The 22,580-nt window shown below is 38.1% G+C and overlaps 1 protein-coding gene across 1 annotated transcript in view; it reads left to right on the forward strand.

Moving 5' to 3' along the window:
* HPGD (15-hydroxyprostaglandin dehydrogenase) overlaps window positions 1–21,442 on the forward strand; it is a 31,218-nt gene extending 9,776 nt beyond the window's left edge. The window contains exons 4-7 of the mRNA XM_032389099.1: window positions 2,463–2,559; window positions 14,592–14,668; window positions 17,397–17,560; window positions 19,226–21,442. Coding sequence (XP_032244990.1) covers window positions 2,463–2,559; window positions 14,592–14,668; window positions 17,397–17,560; window positions 19,226–19,364 — 477 coding nt within the window. The 3' untranslated portion in view covers window positions 19,365–21,442. The remainder of the gene's footprint in view (window positions 1–2,462; window positions 2,560–14,591; window positions 14,669–17,396; window positions 17,561–19,225) is intronic.
* Window positions 21,443–22,580: the final 1,138 nt, after the last annotated feature.

Genomic DNA, 22,580 nt, shown 5'->3' on the forward strand with positions numbered 1-22,580 from the left:
TTTTCTTTTTCTTTTTTGAGAGTTGAGTACACCATCTTTTGAAGGTCAAATACAAAATTGAGAGTACCTTTGTGATAGACTAAAATAATACTATAGATCCCTGCTATTCTGTGTTTGTAGCTAGAATACGTCTATAATTTTCATTTTCTTCCCCTAGATGCTTGATATTTTAGTGACCCACTCTATGTGATACATAAATATTGCCAAGAGACAAGAAATAGAATATTAACAAAAACATTTTATTCTGTGGTTTCTTAACATTTCCTTGCATCTATTACCTGGGATAAGGAAGAGATTGTTGTAGGAGAGGACGACATATGCCCCAGCCAAAGCATTAAACCCTGTTTTGTAGATTTATTCCAAGAACACTTTCATTTGAAAAGTTCCTCAGTTCTTAACTTGGTAATAGATGGGAAAATAATCTTTTATCCTCCTCCACCAAAGACCTGGAAATAAATCTTCCTTTTTTAAAAAATTAAAGCTTAAATATTCCCAAACTTTCTATCTGGCTGCATCTAGTAGATGTTGAAAACACAAAAGCAGGGTGTCAGCAAAGCTATAAATACCTGAGAATAAAAGCATAGCGCCAATATGCGTAAACAGAAATTCTGTCCAGACTTGCTAGAGACTTAGGCAGAAACTACCAGAATCTAACTGACTTCAGTTATTTCAGCCATGTACATTTTTTCCTTCTTATATAAACCATTTAATGTTTTGTATTTTTTCTTTGTAAAGGGAATCATGTGGAGATTTTCCTCATTCTCCCTAAGCCTGCTTAATATCAAACTGACACATGGCTTAAGTGAATAGAATCTTCAATTTACTTTTTTGTTCTAGAACTACTATTAGGTAGAGTGGCAACGTTGAATGTGTGTCAAGAAAACTCCAAATGGACTTTTTAAAATAAAAAGAAGGTAACCACCACTATATGCTCTCAGTTTCAGACTCATTACTGTTGTGTCATTTTCTTTGCAGTATTGTAAAGAATGCAAAAAGTAGGAATTAAGATATCAAAAGAAAATGTTCACCTTCTCAAAGTCTGAGTTGGAAGGGAGAGGAGTTCTGAAATCTAAAAGGGAAAATAAGGCTTCAAGTAGAAGTTTTGTACCACAGGTTGTTTTTGGTAGTGGCAAATTCTCCAATGTTAGAATACAACAGGGACGCCTGGGCGGCTCAGTCGGTTAAGCATCTGCCTTCGGCTCAGGTCATGGTCCCAGCGTCCTGGGATCGAGCCTCGCATCAGGCTCCTTGCTCAGCTTCTCGCTCTGCCTGCCGCTCCCCCTGCTTGTGCTCTCTCTCTCTCTCTCTGACAAATAAACAAATAAAATCTTAAAAAAAAAAAAAAGAATACAACAAAAAAGTTGCCTACGCAGGGAGGTGAGTAACCAATCAGAGTAAAGTCTCAAAAAGACAGTGCGAGAGTGATGAACAAGATTAAGTGACAGATAGTACAGCAGACCCTGTGTCCAACTGACCGAAAAGTCGGGGTCCTGAAACTGAGGAAGAGAATTATGTGATCTCACACAACACAGAGGTCATGAGAGCTAGATACTGCCACACAGTGATCCCAGAACCCAGTTTCTTTTCATCTCTCCAGTCTGCCTTCCTTCGCGGAGCTTTCATCTTAAGGGTACTAGCAGTGTAACTGTGTATTCCAGCCACCACGCCCATACAGAGGGATGGAAAAGGACTAATGTAATCATTTCTTTCTGGTTTTCTTAAAAGCAACAGTCTTTTCGGCCACATCCTCTTCCACTGCCCTTCCCTGACCAGGACCCCCTCTAGCTGACTGCTCCTCAGGTCTCACTGGCTGGAAATGGGTCACATGTGGGCTCCTAAACCAGTCACTAGCAAAGAGAATGGGATTTCTGTGACTGAACGAAATTAATCAGTGTCCACACTAAACCTGGGGAGATCACCTTCCTCATGAGTTACTTGGGGAAGAAGTAGATACAAATGCCAAATAGACTTTTTATTAGAAATAAAAAAAAAAAAAGGACATGAAAACCGTGTAGGAAATCAAGGGTTTCCACTATTATATATTCCAAGATCCAAGAGAATTAACCTGGATCTGAGAACCATATGCTAAGAAGGGTAAATAAGTTTTTACCCAATATTTAGAGAAGAAAAAGAATACTGCATGTATAATTCTCGAAGATGCCGAGATTTGAGGTCAAGTGACAAACACTGTAGGAATACAACTTTTTTTCATAAAGTCTCAGATTGGGCAACTAAGTGAAGTTTTGCAGAGATGTGAGAAGCTCTGCAACTGTAGGCAAACAAAAGAGAAGCTAGTCAATGGCTCGCTTTAAAAAAAAGCAAGCAGCCGCTTGAAAGCCTTTCGGTGATAGTATTTGCAGAAATCTCCCTGGGTGTCTGCAATCGCCATAAAAGCTTCACTCTGGGATATATTATAAAGTATAACGGCTATGTTGTTTTTCCTGTTTATGCCTCTGGCTTAGGTTTCTGTTATCAGTGGGACCTACCTTGGCTTGGATTACATGAGTAAGCAAAACGGAGGTGAAGGCGGCATCATTATCAATATGTCCTCTTTAGCAGGTAAGGACAAGTATGACATTCATAACAATTTCCTATTGGTAATTTGGACCACAAAGGTAAATCTTCTGAGTATATTTACTATCAACTCAGGTTGGGAATTGAAAATTCATTTAATTGCTTTGTTTTGTTTTGTTTTTACTGCCTCTATGGAATTTTCTATTGCATAATATCAGAAGTTTGAAGTATATGTTTACCTCTATTACTTTAAATTGTGACTTTTTAAGCTCCCTTACTGTGGCACTGAGCAGTAATGCATATGAAAGCATCTTTGACAAAGTAAAAAAGTGCTAAAACACAGCACGGTATCTCTACTCCCATGTGATTTTAGAAGGAGTATATAATTTAAAAATATGGCATATATAGTAGTTGGGATCTGTTGTAGGGGAGGCCAGGCTTTACCTATAGTTTCTTAGGGTCTCTGGCTGGGCCTGAGAATTAAATCGACATAAGACAGATGAACAGGAAAAAAGGGTATAGATTTTTACGTGTATGTGAGAGCCCCCATAGGAAAACCAAGCCCCAAGAACGGCTAGGCCTAAGCGTTTATAAACAAGGTTGAACAAAGAGAGGTAATTGTGGGAAAGCCACTAAAATATTTAGGGGTCCTAAAGGAAGATGAGAGTTATTTTAACAAGGTCTGTACAGATTTCCATTGGCCTCAACTCCCCATCTCTGGTGATAAGAATGTTTCTTTCCTACTGGTATAGGAAGGACATATTTTACATGGGAGTTTTATCACCTGCTTTCAGGAGGAAAAGGAGAGGTCGGAGTGCCCTTCTTGTACCTGCTGTTTTTCAAGTGCCTTTAGCTCCAAATAATTCTTATGCCAAAATGACACATTTTGGGGTGACCTATTCTGCCACCCCTCAATGCTAAACTGCATTGATAGTTTACACCCAAACATGTAATGGCTTAAATATAGTATAAGCTTATTTCTCACTCATATATCAGTCCCGGGCAAGATCCTTGTTGCCAGGAGCCTCTTCTATATGCAGTCATTGGGAAAACTAGCTGGCTGAGCTCTTTGACATGGAGCTTCCATAGTTATGCTGGTGGGGGTGGGGTACGATGGGGTGGGGACTCCTTTCTCTGCAACAGAAATAGAGAGCACGGGGTAGGGGGGCAAAGCTGCCTTTCTAAACCCCTCTACCCCCAGCCTCACTTGTGTTCAGGTTCCAGAACAGAATTTGACCTCATGGCTCACCTAACTACAAGAGGGTCTGAGAATGTCATCTAGCTCTGTGCCTAAGGAAAGAATGGATTCCAGTAGACAGCTAACAGTCTTTGCCACAACGTGTAATCCAAACTCTGTTTTATTCAGGGCAGTAGGATTTAATACCACCCGGTACCATATTACTCAATAGTGGCTATAAATCTTTGGCAGAAACTTTTGGAGCAACTTAACCAGATGACTTGACTTCTAAAATTCTAGGGGAAAAAAAAAATCACCAGTGCTTCTTCAGTAGTTCAAATGAAATTATGAAGTTTTAGAAGTCTGACCAGTATTGACAGTGAGTCATCTAAACTCTGCATGTCCCAAAGTAGGGAGACTTCCTTACATTACCTGGTTTCAGTCACTTCGTAATTTCAGAACAGGTGTTCAGAACAGGTGTTCCCCGCCTCTCCCCTGTGCCCCACCTCCCAGTTCCAGTTGTATTTCAGGGGTCAGGTGTGCAAGCACCTGTGACCACATCAGAGCTCTGATTCTCAGCTTTGTTCTTTCTCCTTCCTCTGGGCTTCATTGTCAGGTGATCCTCTTTAAACTCTTCAAACCAAGGGAGGCTTAGAAATCTCCTTCTTGAGAGGTTCTCAAAAAACAGACTAGCATTTTGGTTTCTGGGTTGCTTAAAGACAAAATGACATCCCTAAAGTTATTATAGAACCAATTCTACAAGTTTTTGAGGGTAACTTGGTTATTTTTCCTAATGTTACGTCTACTTATAAATGATAACATTTCAATTTTGAGGATGTGGTAAAAGGTGAGAGCATGGGCAAGGCTTAGATATTTGGCCCAAGAGAGAGCCACATTTTAGATTCTGGGAGTCTGAAACCCTAGAGGCAAATTGCCAAGGCTATATCTGCACCATTTTGAAATGAAATTATAAGGGAAAAAATACATAAATGCTTGGAGAATTAACAAGAAGTATTTGATATCTTAATAAAAGTAGAAATGTAGAAAAACGTGGGGTGGTGATCAAGAGATAATCCCATGGGTTGTGTCTTGAAGCTAAAGGGCTAACAAGGATTGAAGACGCATGAACCCTGTCCAGGGAGCCCCTTGCCCTTCTGTCACTGGAGGCATTTCTTTCATTCCCAGGAAGTCTGGAAGCCTTAGGGCTAGATCAATTTTGGACTCTGTTTGAGACATTCTGTACCATAAGAGGAGGCTTAAAAAAAGGGGGGGGGGCTTACTTGCCTCAGAGCATAATTAAAAAATGCAATGTACTACTGCCTTTTGGCCAATAAAAATATTTAAAGATGTCATCACACTTAACATTCATTGAGCACTCACTGTTTACACAATACTATTTTAAGCATCGTGTGTATATTACCTCATTTAATACAACCACCCCATGAAGTAGATTCTGTAATCTCCATTTCATAGAGAAGGAAATCAAGGTAGGAGAATTTGAGTATCTTGCACAAGCTTACACAGCAAGGCAGCAGTAAAGCTGAAATTCCCGTGCAAGCAACCTGATACAGGACCTCTTCTGTCTTAATCACCAGGTGATCTAACTCTTCTGTCCGTGAGATTGTTAATCTGGCTCTCCATCCCTGAGTAGTTTAGCCCAACTGTGAGGTAAAAGAAACTGACTTCCTATAACTCCATGAAACCAGTGAAATGTGCTAGTTATCTTCAGGTCTTCTGGGCACTGCTTTAATCTCAAGACCACATAACTAAACTTCAGTGATATCTTAAGCTTTTGCCCCATTTGACACACAGAGTAAAGCCCTGAAAACATCTGAGGAGGTTACCAAAGTCACAAGTCAAAACACGTCATTGAGAAGCGCAATTTAAGGATTACAATTAGACGTCCACTTTGCTTTCTTGGCTAAGAGCTTGCTTTATCACACTACCCACCCCTGGGTATTCATTCTCTTCTTACCTGTTTCAGAATCAACATTTGGAACCGTGTGTGGATCTTTCTCTAATCATGCAGATGAAACAGTGAATAAATACAAATTCAGTGATAAGATCGTTTGGGTTTCAAATTACCTTTCTGGCACTCTTACAATTTAATGAATATCATGGCATTCCAGACTGCTTCTCCACCTGACATTCCTCCCAACCAGCAGGGTAACTCTACTTATAATGGTTACGTAGCTCATCTTTGTCCATTCTGTTTAATGTGGTGCCTTCATCCTTCTGTAGAGACGTACCCTTCCTCCATAATGCCTGACCTCTATACCTGATGCCTTTGTACTGTTTCTTTGTCGTCACTGGCCAACCTGGGCAGGCCCTGCCACCTCTCTTCCCACCCCGGGCTTTGGCACTAATGTCCTTTCATCTCACAAAGAGGATGAAGATGCATTGCCTTGTATTCTGTCCAATCCCCAAGAGCGTCTCTTCTTCCCACAATAAGATTAGTTTGATAAACACTTGGGATTTTGTAATAGTAGAAAAAGATCAGTGAGAACCTCTCTGGCTTCACATTTTCCTCAGAAATGTTACCAACAGTTTTAAACCCTTGAAGTCATTGCCTGTTGGGAGAGGCCAGATGACCAAAAAAGTCTTTGAGGAGTTACCAGAGTCAAAGTATTTTTCCCCCAGCTTTATTGAGGTATAAATGACAAAATCTAGGAAAGATATTTCCAATGCTTGCTTCCTCTGTGTTTTCCAGAGGTGTTTTCCGAACTTCCTTTCCTCAGATTTGTTCCTATTTCCCCCCTACTGGTCCCTCTATTAAAGGACTAGCTGTGGGTGCTGTTGAACTCCACCAGTCTTCCCTCACGATCTCTTACATAGATTCACTGGAGTCCTTCACTGTCAGTAAAACCTTAAGTTGAAACACTGGTTTGGGCAGAGAAGTTAATGAGTAATGACCACTGACGCAGACCAAGTATCAAATGCAATTAATAAGTTTAACAAACAGGAGTCAAGTGGAGAGTGATTCCTCCGCGTATTGAGGGAAGGGTGTGCGCCAGCTGGGAGCTCCGGAAGATGTTCTGAGCACTGTTAACAACCTAGACTCTTCTCTAGGAGTTTCTGTCTATCAACACAGTATATAAAGCTGTGCTCGTGTTGACATAGTCATCCTTAACTATTAAAAAAAAATAGTTGAGAGGAACAACAACAGATCAGCATGAAGTCTGGTTTAAGGCGGGTCATTCAACAGCTGTCCTCTGAGCACAAGACATCGGTGAGAGTCAAGTGTGCTTCTTATGTAGTTCGTTGCTTCAAACAGTGGGAAGGACGAAGTAGTTGTCACAGGAAAAGCAATCTGCCTGCTAATCCTGCCTCTACCTGCCTACATACCCAGCTGCTGAGGTCCTGGTGTTCACTGGGAGCATTCTCTGTGTCTCTGAGACAGGCACTCAGGGGCATTTTGTGAGAGATCCCATTAGGGTCTTATTTACTGAGATTAAAAACCGTAAATAAGAAAACTTATTTTCTGAAAACATTAGGGTCTCAAGAAAACAATCATAGATTTTTTTTTTTTTAGCATGTCTTAAATATCAACCCAGTATCATACTCACTTGAGCTATATGTTTCATCTAAGCTGATATAATTAGCTTGTAGTTTGTGTTAAGGTGGATGTCCTAAAGATACCGCTTTAAGTAACAGATTCAACTTAATCAAGCATACATTGAGCATGTACAGAAAGGAAAAGGGGGATATGGATATAACTAGGCAAAATTTCTACCTGAAGAGCTGTACATCAGTATCTCTTATCAGCATGGCAGAACCAAATGGTTAGCGTGACATAGACTTTTTAAACAGAAACATGATACTGAATTTCAAGGCACTGGGTCTCCCATGGCCTGAAGAACGGTAGTTGGACTGGAATGTCACAAGAGAGCAGAAATTTCAGGTGAGCTAAAATATTCATCACCTTCTTTCATCTCTAGGCTGAAAGTAAAAAGAATCACGTGGTACCACCCTCTGCAAGTATTCCTGCTACAAGGAAGGGGGCCTAACATATTTAGCAACTTCCAAGTCACAGGCATTGTGCTAAACTATTGGCTGTATGATGTCACATTTACCTCTTACCAAGTCCCTACAACTTATAGTCGAACAACTATATATAACTTGGAAAATGTGGTGAGAATTAGCAGTAGTAATAACAGCAGCTTTTATTTTGCCGTTATGAGTGTATGTCATAGATTAGGTGATCCTACAGTATCTGGATCTTTATTGGTCAGATGTCAGCTGTTAGGAATATGCGAGCCACATTTCTTGTTTTGTACTGGCAACGTTCTTCATGGTGTCCATTTTGCTGTCTTATGGCGTAAAATTATTAAGAAGGCACAGACTAGAGGGATCAATAAGAAAGATGAAATATTGATAAGTTGGCCTTTTGAGGAATGGATAAAAAGATTTAGGGCTTCCTAGCCAGATTAGGAAATGAATAAGTCTTCTGGAATCTAACATGCATAGATATTACCTAGGGATTTTGTTTAGATGTAAATTCTGACTCAGTAGGTCTGGGAGGGGTCCTGAAATTGTGGTGCTGGTCCTTGGACCACACTTCGAGCAGCTAGCTTCCAGTTTGCAGAGGGAGATTCACTGAGTGGCTACAGAAGCCCATCTCTTGTTTCTTTTGATCACAGCACAGGCAATGCCTGAACTTTTAGGAAGGAGAAGTTTGGTGCAACTTTAGAAGCCACTTTCTAAGAATTAATAAAGTTAATTCTTAACAAACAAAATTACCTTTCTGGAAAGATTTTTATTATAGAAGATGTCATGGTTTTAGGAAGGCTTAGACCACTTTTTATGTCATGTCACACTTTAAAACATGATTTGGGGGTGCCTGGGTGTGTCAGTCGGTTAAGCATCCGCCTCTTGATTTCAGCTCAGGTCATGATCTTCGACTGGTGAAGTCAACTCCCGCGGAGGGCTCCCCGCTGAGCTGGGAGTCTGCTTGGGATTCTTTCCCCTCCTTCTCCCTCCACCTCTCCCCCTCTCCCCCTCCCCCTCCTTGCTCGTGCTCTCTCTCTCTTTCTAAAATAAATAAATAAATCTTTAAAATAAATAAAATAGGTAAATAAATAAAACATGATTTGTTAATGGTAAACATGATACCTAGGGGAAAAAAAGCAGCATCAGATAAGGTGTTCTGTTATGTGGAACATCACATAATGAGGAAGTGCCTCCATTACTTTGGTCAGCTTTCTGCACCAATATAGATAAACAGATTCTCACTAGTTCTCCCTTTTCCTTTGTCTTAGAGATGTGATAGTTAAAAACAGAAAGGTGGGTACATGGTTTCCTTCTTGATTGTAAAGAAAATGTGAGGGGTTCAGATTCCTGCTTTTTGGCATAGCTGCTGAACTACAATTTATCATGCAAAGATTGGTATGCTTAGATTCTCAATTTATTTTCCTAAGTTGAATTTCTTTAGTACTTCTCTGTAATCTATTTCGTATGGCTTCTATCCACTTAAAAGAAAACCTGTTTGGGGATCCAGTACAATTCCCGTCCGAACAGATTTCAGTTTTTTGCACAAAATCCTTTTGGAGTTTTTTTACATCCTATGGGATGTAGAGATTAAAGCTATCTGTTGCAAATATGGCCAGAAAGAATATTAAAGATGGGAGAACAAATGTGGAAATGGAAATTATATTTTTCTAAATGACTTCCTTGTATGTTCTGTAATTGCATATGTAATTTTCAGGTATTTAAATTTTTCTTTGTAATTATCTCATCAGTCAGTGGCTATTTGGTGGTATTATCCTGAGCAGTTGTAGAAACGATTTCTCTATTTTGTGGCTAGAATTTCTCCTATTGATTTTTTTCTAAATCTATTGTTATGATAAACATAATCCTGTAACTAACTAGACATGTTATATTTTAGAGAGAGTCATTTTGGGATTCTGTAAGTGAACTTTGCACCATGCTGGGTCTAGAGTATTAGAGATAAAAGTTTTAGAGGGTTTAGAGATAGAGAGTTTTAGAGATAAAAACTCTATTCTTGACCTTAAATTTTAAATATAAGGTATCAATTTTTTTTTTAAAGATTTTATTTATTTATTTGACAGAGAGAGAGAGCGAGAGCAGGAACACAAGCAGGGGGAGTGGGAGTGGGAGAGGGAGAAGCAGGCCTCCATTTTTAAACACTAATAAGAAATGTCTCACAATATTAAACAAAATGTCATTTCTTTGGAGACTGCCGTCTCATTGCCACAATCCTTTGTTTTGTTGTTGTTCTTAAGTCCTTTAACATGAAGACCCTCTGCATATAGGTATTAATTTGCAAGATGTTAAAAACCCAAATTAAGTACAGCAGCTGGTCCTGTAGTCCTAATACTGGCAAAAGTCCCTTGGAGTTGGATGACGGGCACTGATCTAGCAGTTCAGCCAATGAATTTCTACTCTCCCACTGCACCAGGGGTCTTCCCATTAGTCTGACACGTTTCAATAGAGTATATATTATTTTATTTATTTGAGAGAGAGAGTGAGTGAACAAAAGCAGGGACAGAGGCAGAGGGAGAAGCAGGCTCCCCACTGAGCAGGGAGCCCGACACGGGGCTCGATCCCGGGACGCTGGGATCATGACCTGAGCCGAAGGCAGATGCTTAACCAACTGAGCCACCCAGGCGCCCCTTAACAGAGTATATTTTAAAGACTACTTCCCTATACCTTGTACTTGAAAGGTACTAAACACACAGATCTTAAATGAATGTACTTCTGTAAATCCTCTTCAATTAGGATTAGTAGCCCACAGTTTGCCACGGTTCAGAAACCAAAGAAAGTTAGGACACTGGACCAGGTTTGTGGCATTTTAGTTCAAAATGTACATTCTCACAAAAAGATATAATGTGGATAAATAAGTCTATAAAACAAGATTTGGGGATGTTTCCTCTTAAGAAAAATATTTATATAAAATAATAGCAAATAGTAGAGTTTATTATGTGCCAGGCGCTACTTGAAGTATTTTATGTAAATTAGCTCATTGGAGACTCAGCAGCTACTATGATGGCTCTGGTTCACAGAAGAAAAACACCTTGGTAGCCAGCACTTCTTCAAAGGTCACATAGCTCATTGTGGTGGATTCAAAATTTGAACTCGGGGGGCGCTTGGGTGGCTCAGTCAGTTAAGCGTCTGCCTTCAGCTCAGGTCATGATCCCGGGGTCCTGGGATCGAGCCCCGCATCAGGCTCCCTGCTCAGAAGGGAGTCTGCTTCTTCCTCTCCCTCTGCCGCCCCCCTGCTTGTGCTTGCATGCATTCTGTTTCTCAAATAAATTTTTAAAAAGATTTAAAAAAAAGTCCTCCCTGAAAAAAAATTTTTTTTTTTTAAATTCAGCCATCATGGCACCCAAAGTCCAAACTACTATGCTATATCATCCCTCTTGACCACTTTGATTAAAAAGACATTTTTGAGTGGTTAAATAGTATAAGAAAGTGTTGGTCATGAGATGTTTGATTGGAGCAGTGAGATGGAAGCCCAAGTAGAGTGAGTTGTTCAGCAAATGGGAAGCAAGGAGAGTTGAGACAGTGAATAGAGTAACTCTTTTCAGTACTTTGTGTTGTCAAGAGATATGGAATTGTAGCTGGAGGAAAATGTGAGACCAAGGGTATTACTTTTAGATAAGTGATTCTGAGACATGTTTCATATCTCAAGAGGAATGATTCTCATTTGATTCTGCACTTGATAACAGTGACCACTGTAGGCTTCTTAGAATACTATCTTTAATTTCTATGACATGGTGCTTAGCTTGTTTTCTTCCTACCTCTACTGGTTCTTCCTTCACAGTTTCTTTTGTTTGGTCATCCTCCTCTACCAGAGACGGCTGCCATGTCTGGTTGTGCAGGTTGTAAACTGCAGGAATTTGGGGGCGGGAGAGGGCAAAATTTACACTACCATGTTAATGGTGTTTCCAGAGTCATAACATACACATCCTGCACAATTCTACCTGCTGACCCTGATTCCCAGCCTCAGAATACATTTTTATTTGAAGCACACAGAAACAACATATATTAGTGTTTTAGGGCTAAGGTAAGTAACAGAAGTATGGTTAAAAATACTGAAGCTAGACCACAATAGCAATAGCATTGTGTGTAAAAGAAAAGTGGCTCTTGAGATCCAATAGAAAATGTTGGATTTCTGAAATATTCAGAACAAAATCATTGTTAAAAAGAAAAACAAAAACCTTAAAAAAAAAAAAAAGCCTTTCTCTACCCATTTAGTCTTCTTTTCACAATAGCAAGCTGAGGTACAGATGGTAAATTTCCACCTGGACTGTCCATTGGCAAGCTGGGGGGAAAGCGCTGCGGATCACTAACCCACCCTACCTGTTTGAAACATAAGAAGCAACAGTGAAAATCTATATGTGGGAAGATAAAGAAAAAAATCTCTAAGTTAACTATGACTTGCTTAAGTAATTGAAAAAAAAGAATTCTCTTAATCTGTAATACCCTAAAAGTGGAAACAATCCAGATATCTATCAACAGGTGAATGTATATGTAACTGATGGGTATATCCTTACAGTGGAATACTATTCAGAAAAAAAAGAAAGGAAAAATGAGCTATTGATACACACTACAGCATGGATAAAGCTCATAATAATTATCCTGAGTGAAAGAAGTCAGACCAAAAGAGTTTACAATATATGATTACATTTGTATAAACTTCTAGAAAAGGCAAACTACAGTGACACAAAGCAGATCAGTGTTTGCCTAGAGGGAGGGGGAAAAGCAGAAGGAAGAGATGACAAAGGGGCACGAGGAGACTTTTAGGTGATGGATATGTTCATTATTTTGATTGTGGTCATGGTTTCATGGGTGTACACATATGTCAGAACTTATCAAACTGTACGCTTTAAATATATGTGGTTTATTGTGTGTCCGTTATACCTCAATAAAGCTGTAAAAAAATAGAAAAGGACACGATTTCTGAATGTCTGATATTGATTTATACAGGCTTTGATCTAATATCAGAAAGTGAAAGCAATGCATAAATAGACATTTTGCAGGATAGCAGTGAAAATGTCATTATAATGTTAACAAGATTCATAAAACCGAATGCCACTTTAAAAATGCAAACAAATTTTTCACATTCTGGTCGCCTTTACAATTGTGTCTTTAGAGGAACGTCTGTGTTTTGTGCTTGCTTCTTAGATGGAACCAACCTAACACTATTTGATTTATTTCACTTCTGTGACACTTTGAACTAGCTTGGGTTCAGAAGTTCAGTACCTTCGCACAAGTAACAGAAATTCATTCCGAATTCATCTTTGACAACATTTATGAACGGTGTCCTTGTGCTTTTTTGTTTCTGTGGCTGCGTCAGCTTATCTCTAACTAAGGTTCATTCTGCATTTCCTGCAGTCCGTGAACACCATCCTCCAACCAACTGCCTTTGTCTCGTAAACCTTTAAGGAGAGGCAAAACAACGACTAACTTAGAAGAGCAAGCAGCAGCAATGTCTGGCTGCACCTACTTATTCCCTTTGTCCCCAACCCCTAACACACCTGTGTACCCTGTGGAGGCATCATAAATTCTTGTTGACTGACACCGATGAACTTAATTAACTTACACATTTTACTTAAGCTAAGAAACAACAAGCACGACAACAACAAGAGAGCCACATGGTACAGTACTTTGAAATCACCGGGTGGACGCACTATGTGTGATCTACCATCCTCAGGGATTTAAACTGCTCTTGAGCAAACATACTTTATAAATTGAGACCTGGCAGGCACCCAGGGAGTGGTTAAGGTCTGCATTTATTGCTGAACTTTGGCACAACACGCTCGACTGATTGGTGGTGCTCTGGGACTAGTTAGCTGGGTGGAGATGAACGTGTCTCAGCAGAATAATTTAGTATTATTAACGTGACATTTGATATTAATAACATTATAGTAATCAGAGATCACTGTTGCTTGACTCAGATATCACAAATTTAAAAAATGTTAAAATGAGTTAATGGGGGAAATTTGTTAAAAACTGAAATATACGAATGGCTCTGGCTTAAAGTGTCACTGTAGAGAACTGATAATGATGAGAAATAAACTTGATAGTAACAGTTCAGTAAAAGGTTTTTGCTGTTGTTTTGTTTCTTTTGGTGGGTTGGGCCAGGAGGTAGGGGAGAAAAGATGCTGTGTGTGCTACAATACTAGTATTTCTGCAAGCCATGAATTTAATCATACATCCGAGCAGTTACTATTGTGTATATGTGGAAAATTAAACCAATTCTAAAATTGCTTGAATTCTGTTAGAGTACATAATTATGAAATGAAATGAAATAGGATCATACATTCTTATTTCTGGTTTTCTTTTCTTTTCTTTTTTTAATTTCTGGCTTTCTTTACCTAAGTCATGGGCAGGAAGATCTAGGCATCTCCTACAGCTCAAAATCAAAAGAAGTTACTTTGACTTTTCTTAAACACTTTAGAGGCACCATTCAGTACAATAGGCGATGGGGAAATGCATACTAATTTATAGCAAAGACAAGTCATCTCCAAGTCTCACTTCAGAAACTTGGAAGCCATTTGGAAGTCTTACAAAATGAAGAATAGACACATTTTAAAATCAAGACTTAACAACTGAAAATTGGTGGTAACTTACTGGGTTTAAAGGTGATTCTGTTTATGTTTCAGATAATATTTACTTCTCTTGACAGAGGGTCAGGGAGACAGAAGGACTTACATATCACTCTCGGCTTCATTCCTAGGCTGTAACTCACATACCATCAATTCTGGCCAGTATAGTAGAGATCATGGAAGGAAAAAATGTCTGGTAATTATTGTAGTGTATTTTGTAGAATAAGCTTCAAACGGAATAGGCATGAATTACTCAATTGCATAGCAATTATTGGATTTTTATCTGCTTATTTTTTAGTGAAATTGTTTAAATTTTTTGTTTGTTTCAGGGCTCATGCCTGTGGCACAACAGCCTGTTTATTGTGCTTCAAAGCACGGCATAATTGGATTCACACGCTCAGCAGCGGTGAGGACCTAACAACCACAGTATCTCTTGTTTTCTTTCTGTGCATATATGAAACATGAGTTCTATAAAGCAGAGGGGAAGAAATTCAGAATTCAGTACATCTGGGTTAAAGAGAGAAAAGTAAATTTTCCTTTAATCTTTGTTATAAAAGATGGTTTTCAGATCACATCAAGGAGCAAGTGAAGAAGAGATCTTTTAAAAATGAAGTTGGAAGGGGCACCTGGGTGGCTCAGTCGTTAAGCGTATGCCTTCGGCTTGGGTCATGATCCCGGGGTCCTGGGATTGAGCCCTGTCTCGGGCTTCCTGCTCCGTGGGAAGCCTGCTTCTCCGTCTCCCACTCCCCCTGCTTGTGTTCCTGCTCTCTCTATCTCTCTCTCTGTCAAATAAATAAAATCTTAAAAATAAAAAATAAAAAAATAAAAAAATAATAAAAATGAAGTTGGTCCTAAACACAGACGCATTATGGAAAAATATCCTAAGGGTAAGAAAAAGGGGGGGGAGACACTCTTTATTTTTAAAATTGACTCCAAATTTAAAAATTATTAACTTTAGGCCTCCTTGAGTAGAATATGTAGTGTGTTTTAGGTATCACTTATCACTGGAGATATGATAAAAAGGCGAGCACAGAGGGATGGGACCAGAATTTACCAGAGAGAGTAGTCAAGGATGACGTCTCCATGGGGCCTCGGGTGACAGGTGTACAGAGGAATGCTTGCCTTTTTATTAACCGAAAGGAGGCATTTTGAATGGAACCTGAGGAGCAAGGGGAAAGTCAGAAGCCAGAGCCAGACAAAAAGCAGCTTATGGGCCCCAGAAATGAGCTTTGATTCGAAATGCAAGCATCAGTGGGTCTTTTATGCAAAGGAGTGACAAGATCAGGTTTCCATTTTCAGAAGACCATTCTGGCTGTTGTTAAGAGAATGTATTAGAGAGGACAGGTGTAGAAGGGGATAAAAGAGTTGGGGGAATCTCTGCTGTGATTAATCTAGGTGAGACAAAGAGAGGGACCAGACAGAAAAAGATAGAGAAGAGATGGGGAGAAAGAAAGTAGATGCATGAACGGTAAATGTTCAGTGAAAAAGGAAGATAAGCAGCTCTCATGCTCTTAATTCAAGTTGATTGGAAATTTTTATTTACTTTGCAGAGATTTAATCTTTAATTCAACTTTTAAGGAACACATAAAGCTCTTACAAAACAAAATAATTCTGATGAACACTGAGTGGTATATGCAACTAATGAATCATTGAACATTACACCAAAAACTAATGATCTACCATATGTTGGCTAATTGAATTTAAATAAAAAAATAAATAATTTTTAAATACCAAAAATCTCCTATTTACAATGACAAGAATGTAAATCTGTACAGTCAGTTCTCATTTTTTGTGGTAGTTAGCTCTATCAAACCACTTGCCAACACTGCAGTAGAGAATATTGAACTGTTGCTCCTCGGGGAAATACGGGGTTTAGTTCCTTTGAGCCTCTGGTTACAGCATTTTGAGCAACCAATCCATACATTGTCTAGTCTTATGTATATTTTTATGTAAAGACAGCCTATTTAATATGTATTGTATTTGATATGTATTAACATGGCCAACAGCATTTACACCTTATGCCTGCATGAAGCTTATCTAACATATGAATTTTCTCTGTAAGGTACATCACAGCCTTCCCTCACTTAAGAACACTGAACAGCACTTCACCACTATGCTTGGGAGGCGTTTTACATAGCAAAGTCACCAACAAAAGGCACAAAAACATAGACTAAATATATCACAAAGAGGACATTTGTTTATAGTATAAGAGCTGAAACAAGAACATCTTTTTGATCTTAGTTGGAACATTTGCTCTGTGCTTGTCCATAAATGACCACAAAAGATCCATGATTGTTGATTTTGGGGGTTACAAATGAACTTTAGCAGTAAGTTAATGGAATCCAAAAGTAATTGACTACATTTTGTTTTATCAACAGTTCAAATAAAATCAATAGATTGAAATTAAGCCAAAGAATGCTAGTCTGAAAATACTTAAATTGCCTTCCACATAGTGCATATTATAAGAGTATCTTTATAATCAATCAGAGTCCCAAACGTTCCACTAACAGTATTTTTTAAAGAAATAGTCTCTTGATATACAATCCTAATCTTTAAAAGCAAACTTGAGAGATATTGATTCTGAGCCTCGGCTTTTTACGTTTAGCTTCCTGCAGAGTTCAGTAGATAAGAGCAGCTTAGATAATCAAGTATTTTCAGGAGTTTCCCAGCAATATTGATTTTTAAAGAATTAATTAGCTGAGGCTTTCCAGAATTAATTTGATACTTTAGGTATGTATTCTTTTATTTTCTTTTTTCTTTTTTTTTTTAAGATTTTATTTATTTATTTGACAGAGAGAGAGATAGCAAGAGCAGGAACACAAGCAGGGGGAGTGGGAGAGGGAGAAACAGCCTTCCTGCTGGGCAGGGAACCTGATGTGGGACTCGATCCCAGGACCCTGGGATCATGACCTGAGCTGAAGGCAGACGCTTAACGACTGAGCCACCCAGGCGCCCTATTCTTTCATTTTCTGCTACCAGTCAACCTTAACATTATCATTGTTAGATCACTAGAAGGATATCTGACTAGTATTTTTCACATCAGAGTCTTTGAAATGGTTTTAATTATCAGTGTGTCCCATGGTATACATTTACAAAGCAACTGAAACCTGCAACCTTCTACTTCTAATCCACAGATGGCAGCTAATCTCATGAACAGTGGTGTTAGACTGAATGCCATTTGCCCAGGCTTTGTTAATACACCCATCCTCGAATCCATTGAGAAAGAAGAAAACATGGGACAATATATAGAATATAAGGATCATATTAAGGATATGATGAAGTTCTATGGAATTTTGGAGTAAGTAAAACTATACTGATCTTCCTTTATATGATGGAGCAAAGTACTATCTAAACATAAGTCATAAAAAGGGAAAAAATAACCCTTTAAATTTGAGAAACTAAGGGTGCTTCAAAGTGTTGGTTTGGCAGACTCTCTATTTCTCATTTTTTTAATTTTATTATGTTATGTTAATCACCATTCATTACATCATTAATTTTTGATGTAGTGTTCCATGATTCGTTGTTTGCGTATAACACCCAGTACTCCATTCAGCACGTGTCTTCTTTAATACCCATCACCAGGCTAACCCATCCCCCCACACTCCTCCCCTCTAGAACCCTCAGTTTGTTTCTCAGAGTCCATAGTCTCTCATGGTTCGTCTCCCCCTCTGATTCCCCCCCTTCATTTTTCCCTTCCTGCTATCTTCTTCTTCTTTTTTTTTTTTAACATATAATGTGTTATTTGTTTCAGAGGTAGAGGTCTGTGATTCAGCAGTCTTACACAATTCACAGCGCTCACCATAGCACATACCCTCCCCAAGGTCTATCACCCAGCCACCCCATCCCTCCCACCCCCATCACTCCAGTAACCCTCAGTTTGTTGCCTGAGATTAAGAATTCCTCATATCAGTGAGATCATATGATACATGTCTTTCTCTGACTTATTTTGCTCAGCATAATACCCTCCAGTTCCATCCACGTCTTTGCAAATGGCAAGATTTCATTCCTTTTGATGGCTGCATAATATTCCATTATACATATATATTCCACATCTTCTTTATCCATTCATCTGTCGATGGACATCTTAGCCCTTTCCATAGTTTGGCTGTTGTGGACATTTTGGCAAACTCTCTAAAAAAAATATTTTTTTCTGGGTTTCCAGATAGAATGTTTATACATTATGAATTCCAAGAAGCAGTGCATCATAATGCCTTTGACCATCATCAGATTTTTTTTTTTAAAAAAACGTGGTGTTTAGTTAGTGGAAGCTATGATACCTAATTTGACTAAATTCCAAGCGATATTCACATTTACCTTTTGCAAAATTTCATATGGCCCCGTAGCTTCGACCGTTTTCATAAGAAACAGTTGATCAACACACATGGCTGGTGAACAGTGTTTGAGTTCAAGCAGTTGGTCTCACAGCCGAGAGACATAACCGTCATGATGAAGGAATCAGACCACTTGGGATCAAATCCTGCCTCTACCCCTGACCATAAACTTATCTGTCAACCTTTGGGTACCTCAATTTTCTCACCTGTAAAATAGAAATAATGCTAAAATAGGGTTTTTGGAAAGTCCATGAATACATTGCTACGTGGAAAGTTCTTAAAACAGCCACAAGTAGATAATAGATGTTCAGTAAACTTTATCTGTAATTCCTCACATTTCTACTTTAATACCATTTTTATCTGGTAAGTCTAAGATCTACTATAAGATAAAGATGAGAAGATAATCATTTCCTGAACAATAAATATAAATTCATAAATTCTTCCTGTCAGAATGACATATGATTCAGTTGATATCTAACTGACTAAAATATGGAGGTAGCCATAGCTTCATGATATCCATTTCCCTATTACTAACATATAAAGGTAATAGATTTTTCAAAAACAATTCAAAGTGTAGTGATAATTATGCCTCATATTTAGTTTTAAAAAACCAATGTTTCCTTTATTTTTAGCCCATCAATGATTGCAAGTGGATTAATAACACTCATTGAAGATGATGCTTTGAATGGCGCTATTATGAAGATCACAACTTCTAAGGGAATTCATTTTCAAGACTACGAAACAACTCCATTTCATGCAAAAACTCAGTGAACATCTTATATATCAACTATAACTGAAAATAAGAACAAATGACTTCTATTAGACCATATCTTCATTTGAATGTAGCTTTTTAAACCAAATGTAATTGTGTTATTGTCTGAAGCTTTCCTCCATGCATTTGATATTAACTTTATCTCTAAATGATTAGTTAGGTATTTGGATAAAAACAATCAGGAACTATCAAAAACAGGGATGTGAACCAAAGCTAACTTTTGATCTTTATAGTCTATGTAATGATTAAAACAAAGGATATTCAAGGAATATTCTGCCTTTCAGAAAAATGTATTTAAATTTGTGGTACATAAATATTAATGTTTTTCAGAATATCATTTTAAAGGAGATACTTGAATTGTTATTTAAATCAAACCAGATGTAAAAATCTCATTTTGTTTTTATGTTCTCACTTGAAAAAAGAGAAGCTACCTACAATGGCAAATTTTTAGTAACAATAACTTTTACTCCTATGCCATCTTTCAGCTGAACATTTCAGCTCTTTAAAGATGTGGCATATTTCGGGGCCAGTAGTTAAAAGAATAAACTACAGTGTGACTATATCCCAAATGAAAAACCTGATGTATGGGAAAATGACAGAAAGTAACTGACTGAGATATTGATCCATAGTTCAGCCTCCCATCTAGGAAAACCATTTCTTTCTGTTTTTGCTTACTTTAAGAAATTTAATTTTCTCCAGAAATCTCAGGAATGAAACATTTAACAGTTATAGCAAAAATGATAGTGTTCCTAAAATATTATATTTAAGATCACCTCATTAAGGAAAAAAAATACAAATATAACATTTTTCAGGTTACTTCATTTGTACCAATTTCCATAGTGCCTGGTTTTTAATAAAACTTTTCTTTTTCTAATCTCCAGAATTTATTTAGTGTTCTATGTATAGCTATCGAGGACAAAAACTAGTTTTGTCACAGCCTCAGTTGTAAATGTTTCTGTGTGCGCAAAGTCGTAATAACAAGAGGTAAAGTTAGCCTGTGATGTTTTGCTATTTTCCCTGTCAAGTGTTTTAAGATAGGATCAGTAAATGCAACTGCTTTGGGTAACATTATTTGCAAGCAATAATTAATGCCACTGATAGTGAAAGCACAAGATTTCCAAATCAATCATTTTTTCATAGAATATTGTATAAGTGATTCACTCTGCCTGCTAAGTCCAAAGCTCCCACCTTGGAGCAAATGCTGTCCATGTGAGAGATTGATGAGGATTTTTCTAGAGACACTGGAGTGTTATATCTTGCTCTGTTTTAATTCTGCCATAGAGAACTATTGCCTTCACTTTTAAGGAGTAATTTTAATATGAATAATTCTTGTCCAGAGTTTCACATAACGTATTTGAAAAACAACAAGAAATGAGCATCTGTGAATGTCTGATAGAGAAGAGTTGTAACCGTGCACCAACTTGTTCATACATTGCGGCAGTAACTAGTCGGGGAATAATACAGGCATGTGGAAATGTCACTTATCTTACATATTTTCCTACTATAATGTTCAATGCTGTAGCTAAAACTTCTCATTTATGGATCATTTTTTGTAAACTGGCAGCCTTCAGTATATTTTGTGCTTTGAGTGGAATTTGTTTCAAATCAATGAACTCTGAAGACATTTAAAATCAAATATTGAGTAGAACTGAAAAAAAGTGACCTACGTTGTAAAAGTTTATCTTACATTAAAATGTATCTGCTATAAATAGCTTTAAATAAATCTATAATGTTATATGATATCTCTGTATAGTGGTTGGGAAAAAAATAAACATTAAATTTGGGGAAGAGGAAGCTTTAATTTCTTTAATTGCATTTTTTCAGTGAAAATCCTAATGTAAATAATATGTTTTTTTTTCAAATGTTCTTTTCTTAATAATTGGGGGGGGGGGTCCCAGAACAGCCAAACTAAAAGTATGTGGACACTGAAATAAGATTAAGACTTGATAATGGCACTGAAATGTCCAACAAACTTAAATTTTGTATCCAAATAATTTTAGACACTTGTGCCATTTAAAATATAAGTGATTATGTGATGATTTCTATTTTTGTTCTATCTGTTCATAAGTTTAGGATACTGAAGAGGTCTGAATAATGTAAATTTTTAATAAAATTCAAGTCATTTCACATACTATCATTTGAAGTGGAGCTTCTTTCTTACATTTGAATTTCTAAAGGTGAAATTACTCGTGCACGGGAAAAGGTGACTGGCTTCAGGGTCACAAATTCTGGCATCAGTCTTCCATCTCTTTCCTTTTGTTAGCTTCCCTCCTAGGCAGCTCTGTCCATACGATGGCTTTGGGATCAACAGGCTGATTTTCACCAGCTTCCAGTCTGGCAAAAGAACTTGTTTCTTTCTTTCTTTTCTTTTTTTTTTTTTTTAAAGATTTTATTTATTTATTTATTTGAGAGAGAGAGAGAGAGAGAGCATGTGCCAGGTGGTGGGGGGGTGAGGCGCAGAGGGAGAGGGAGAAATAGAGTCCCCGCTGAACAGGGATCCCCACGTGGGGCTTGATCCCAGGACCCTGAGATCAAGAACTGAGCCGAAGGCAGATGCTTAAACGACTGAGCCATCCAGGCGCCCGAAAAGAACTTGTTTCTGACAGCAGAGCTCATTGGCTTTGCTTAGGTTATGTACTAAGTACCGAGATGGTCCTTGTGTTCAAAGATCATTCTCCTTGACCAGAACCAGATGACATGCCTCCCCCAGAGGTAGTGAAAAAAGTGGTGGGGGACAGGAGAGGTGGGCGGGAAGTTGACCTGAACCCTCTGGACTAAGACAAGGAAAGGAATAATTCCAAGAGGAAAATTATGCCGCCATTACCAGCACATGGGTGAACATACTGAGCTAACAAAAGCAATAGATAGCCACTATAGTGGAAGACAGAGTGAGCGAGGATTAGTAATATCTTAATCTCTTGGGGAGATTCGCGAAGACTATTATGGTTCCTCTAACATACCTAAACCATGTTTCAAAACTCTGTGTGTCACATTGGATAAAATGTGATGAAAGAGAAGGGAAGAAAGTGAGTAGAAAATACAGCAGTTATCGCATGCATATATAACTGTACTCATTCTCAATCTAAGATCTTTACTATTGTGAATCACAATAAGGTTCAAAAAGGTTCAAAAGCTACTTATTTTAATAAATTGACTACAATCATTGCCCTTAGACTTTATTTTTGAATTTCTGACTATACTACCATTTTAATTCT

The sequence above is a fragment of the Phoca vitulina genome, unplaced genomic scaffold (assembly GCF_004348235.1).
Source record: "Phoca vitulina isolate PV1807 unplaced genomic scaffold, GSC_HSeal_1.0 scaffold53, whole genome shotgun sequence".
Classification (NCBI taxonomy): Eukaryota; Metazoa; Chordata; class Mammalia; order Carnivora; family Phocidae; genus Phoca; species Phoca vitulina.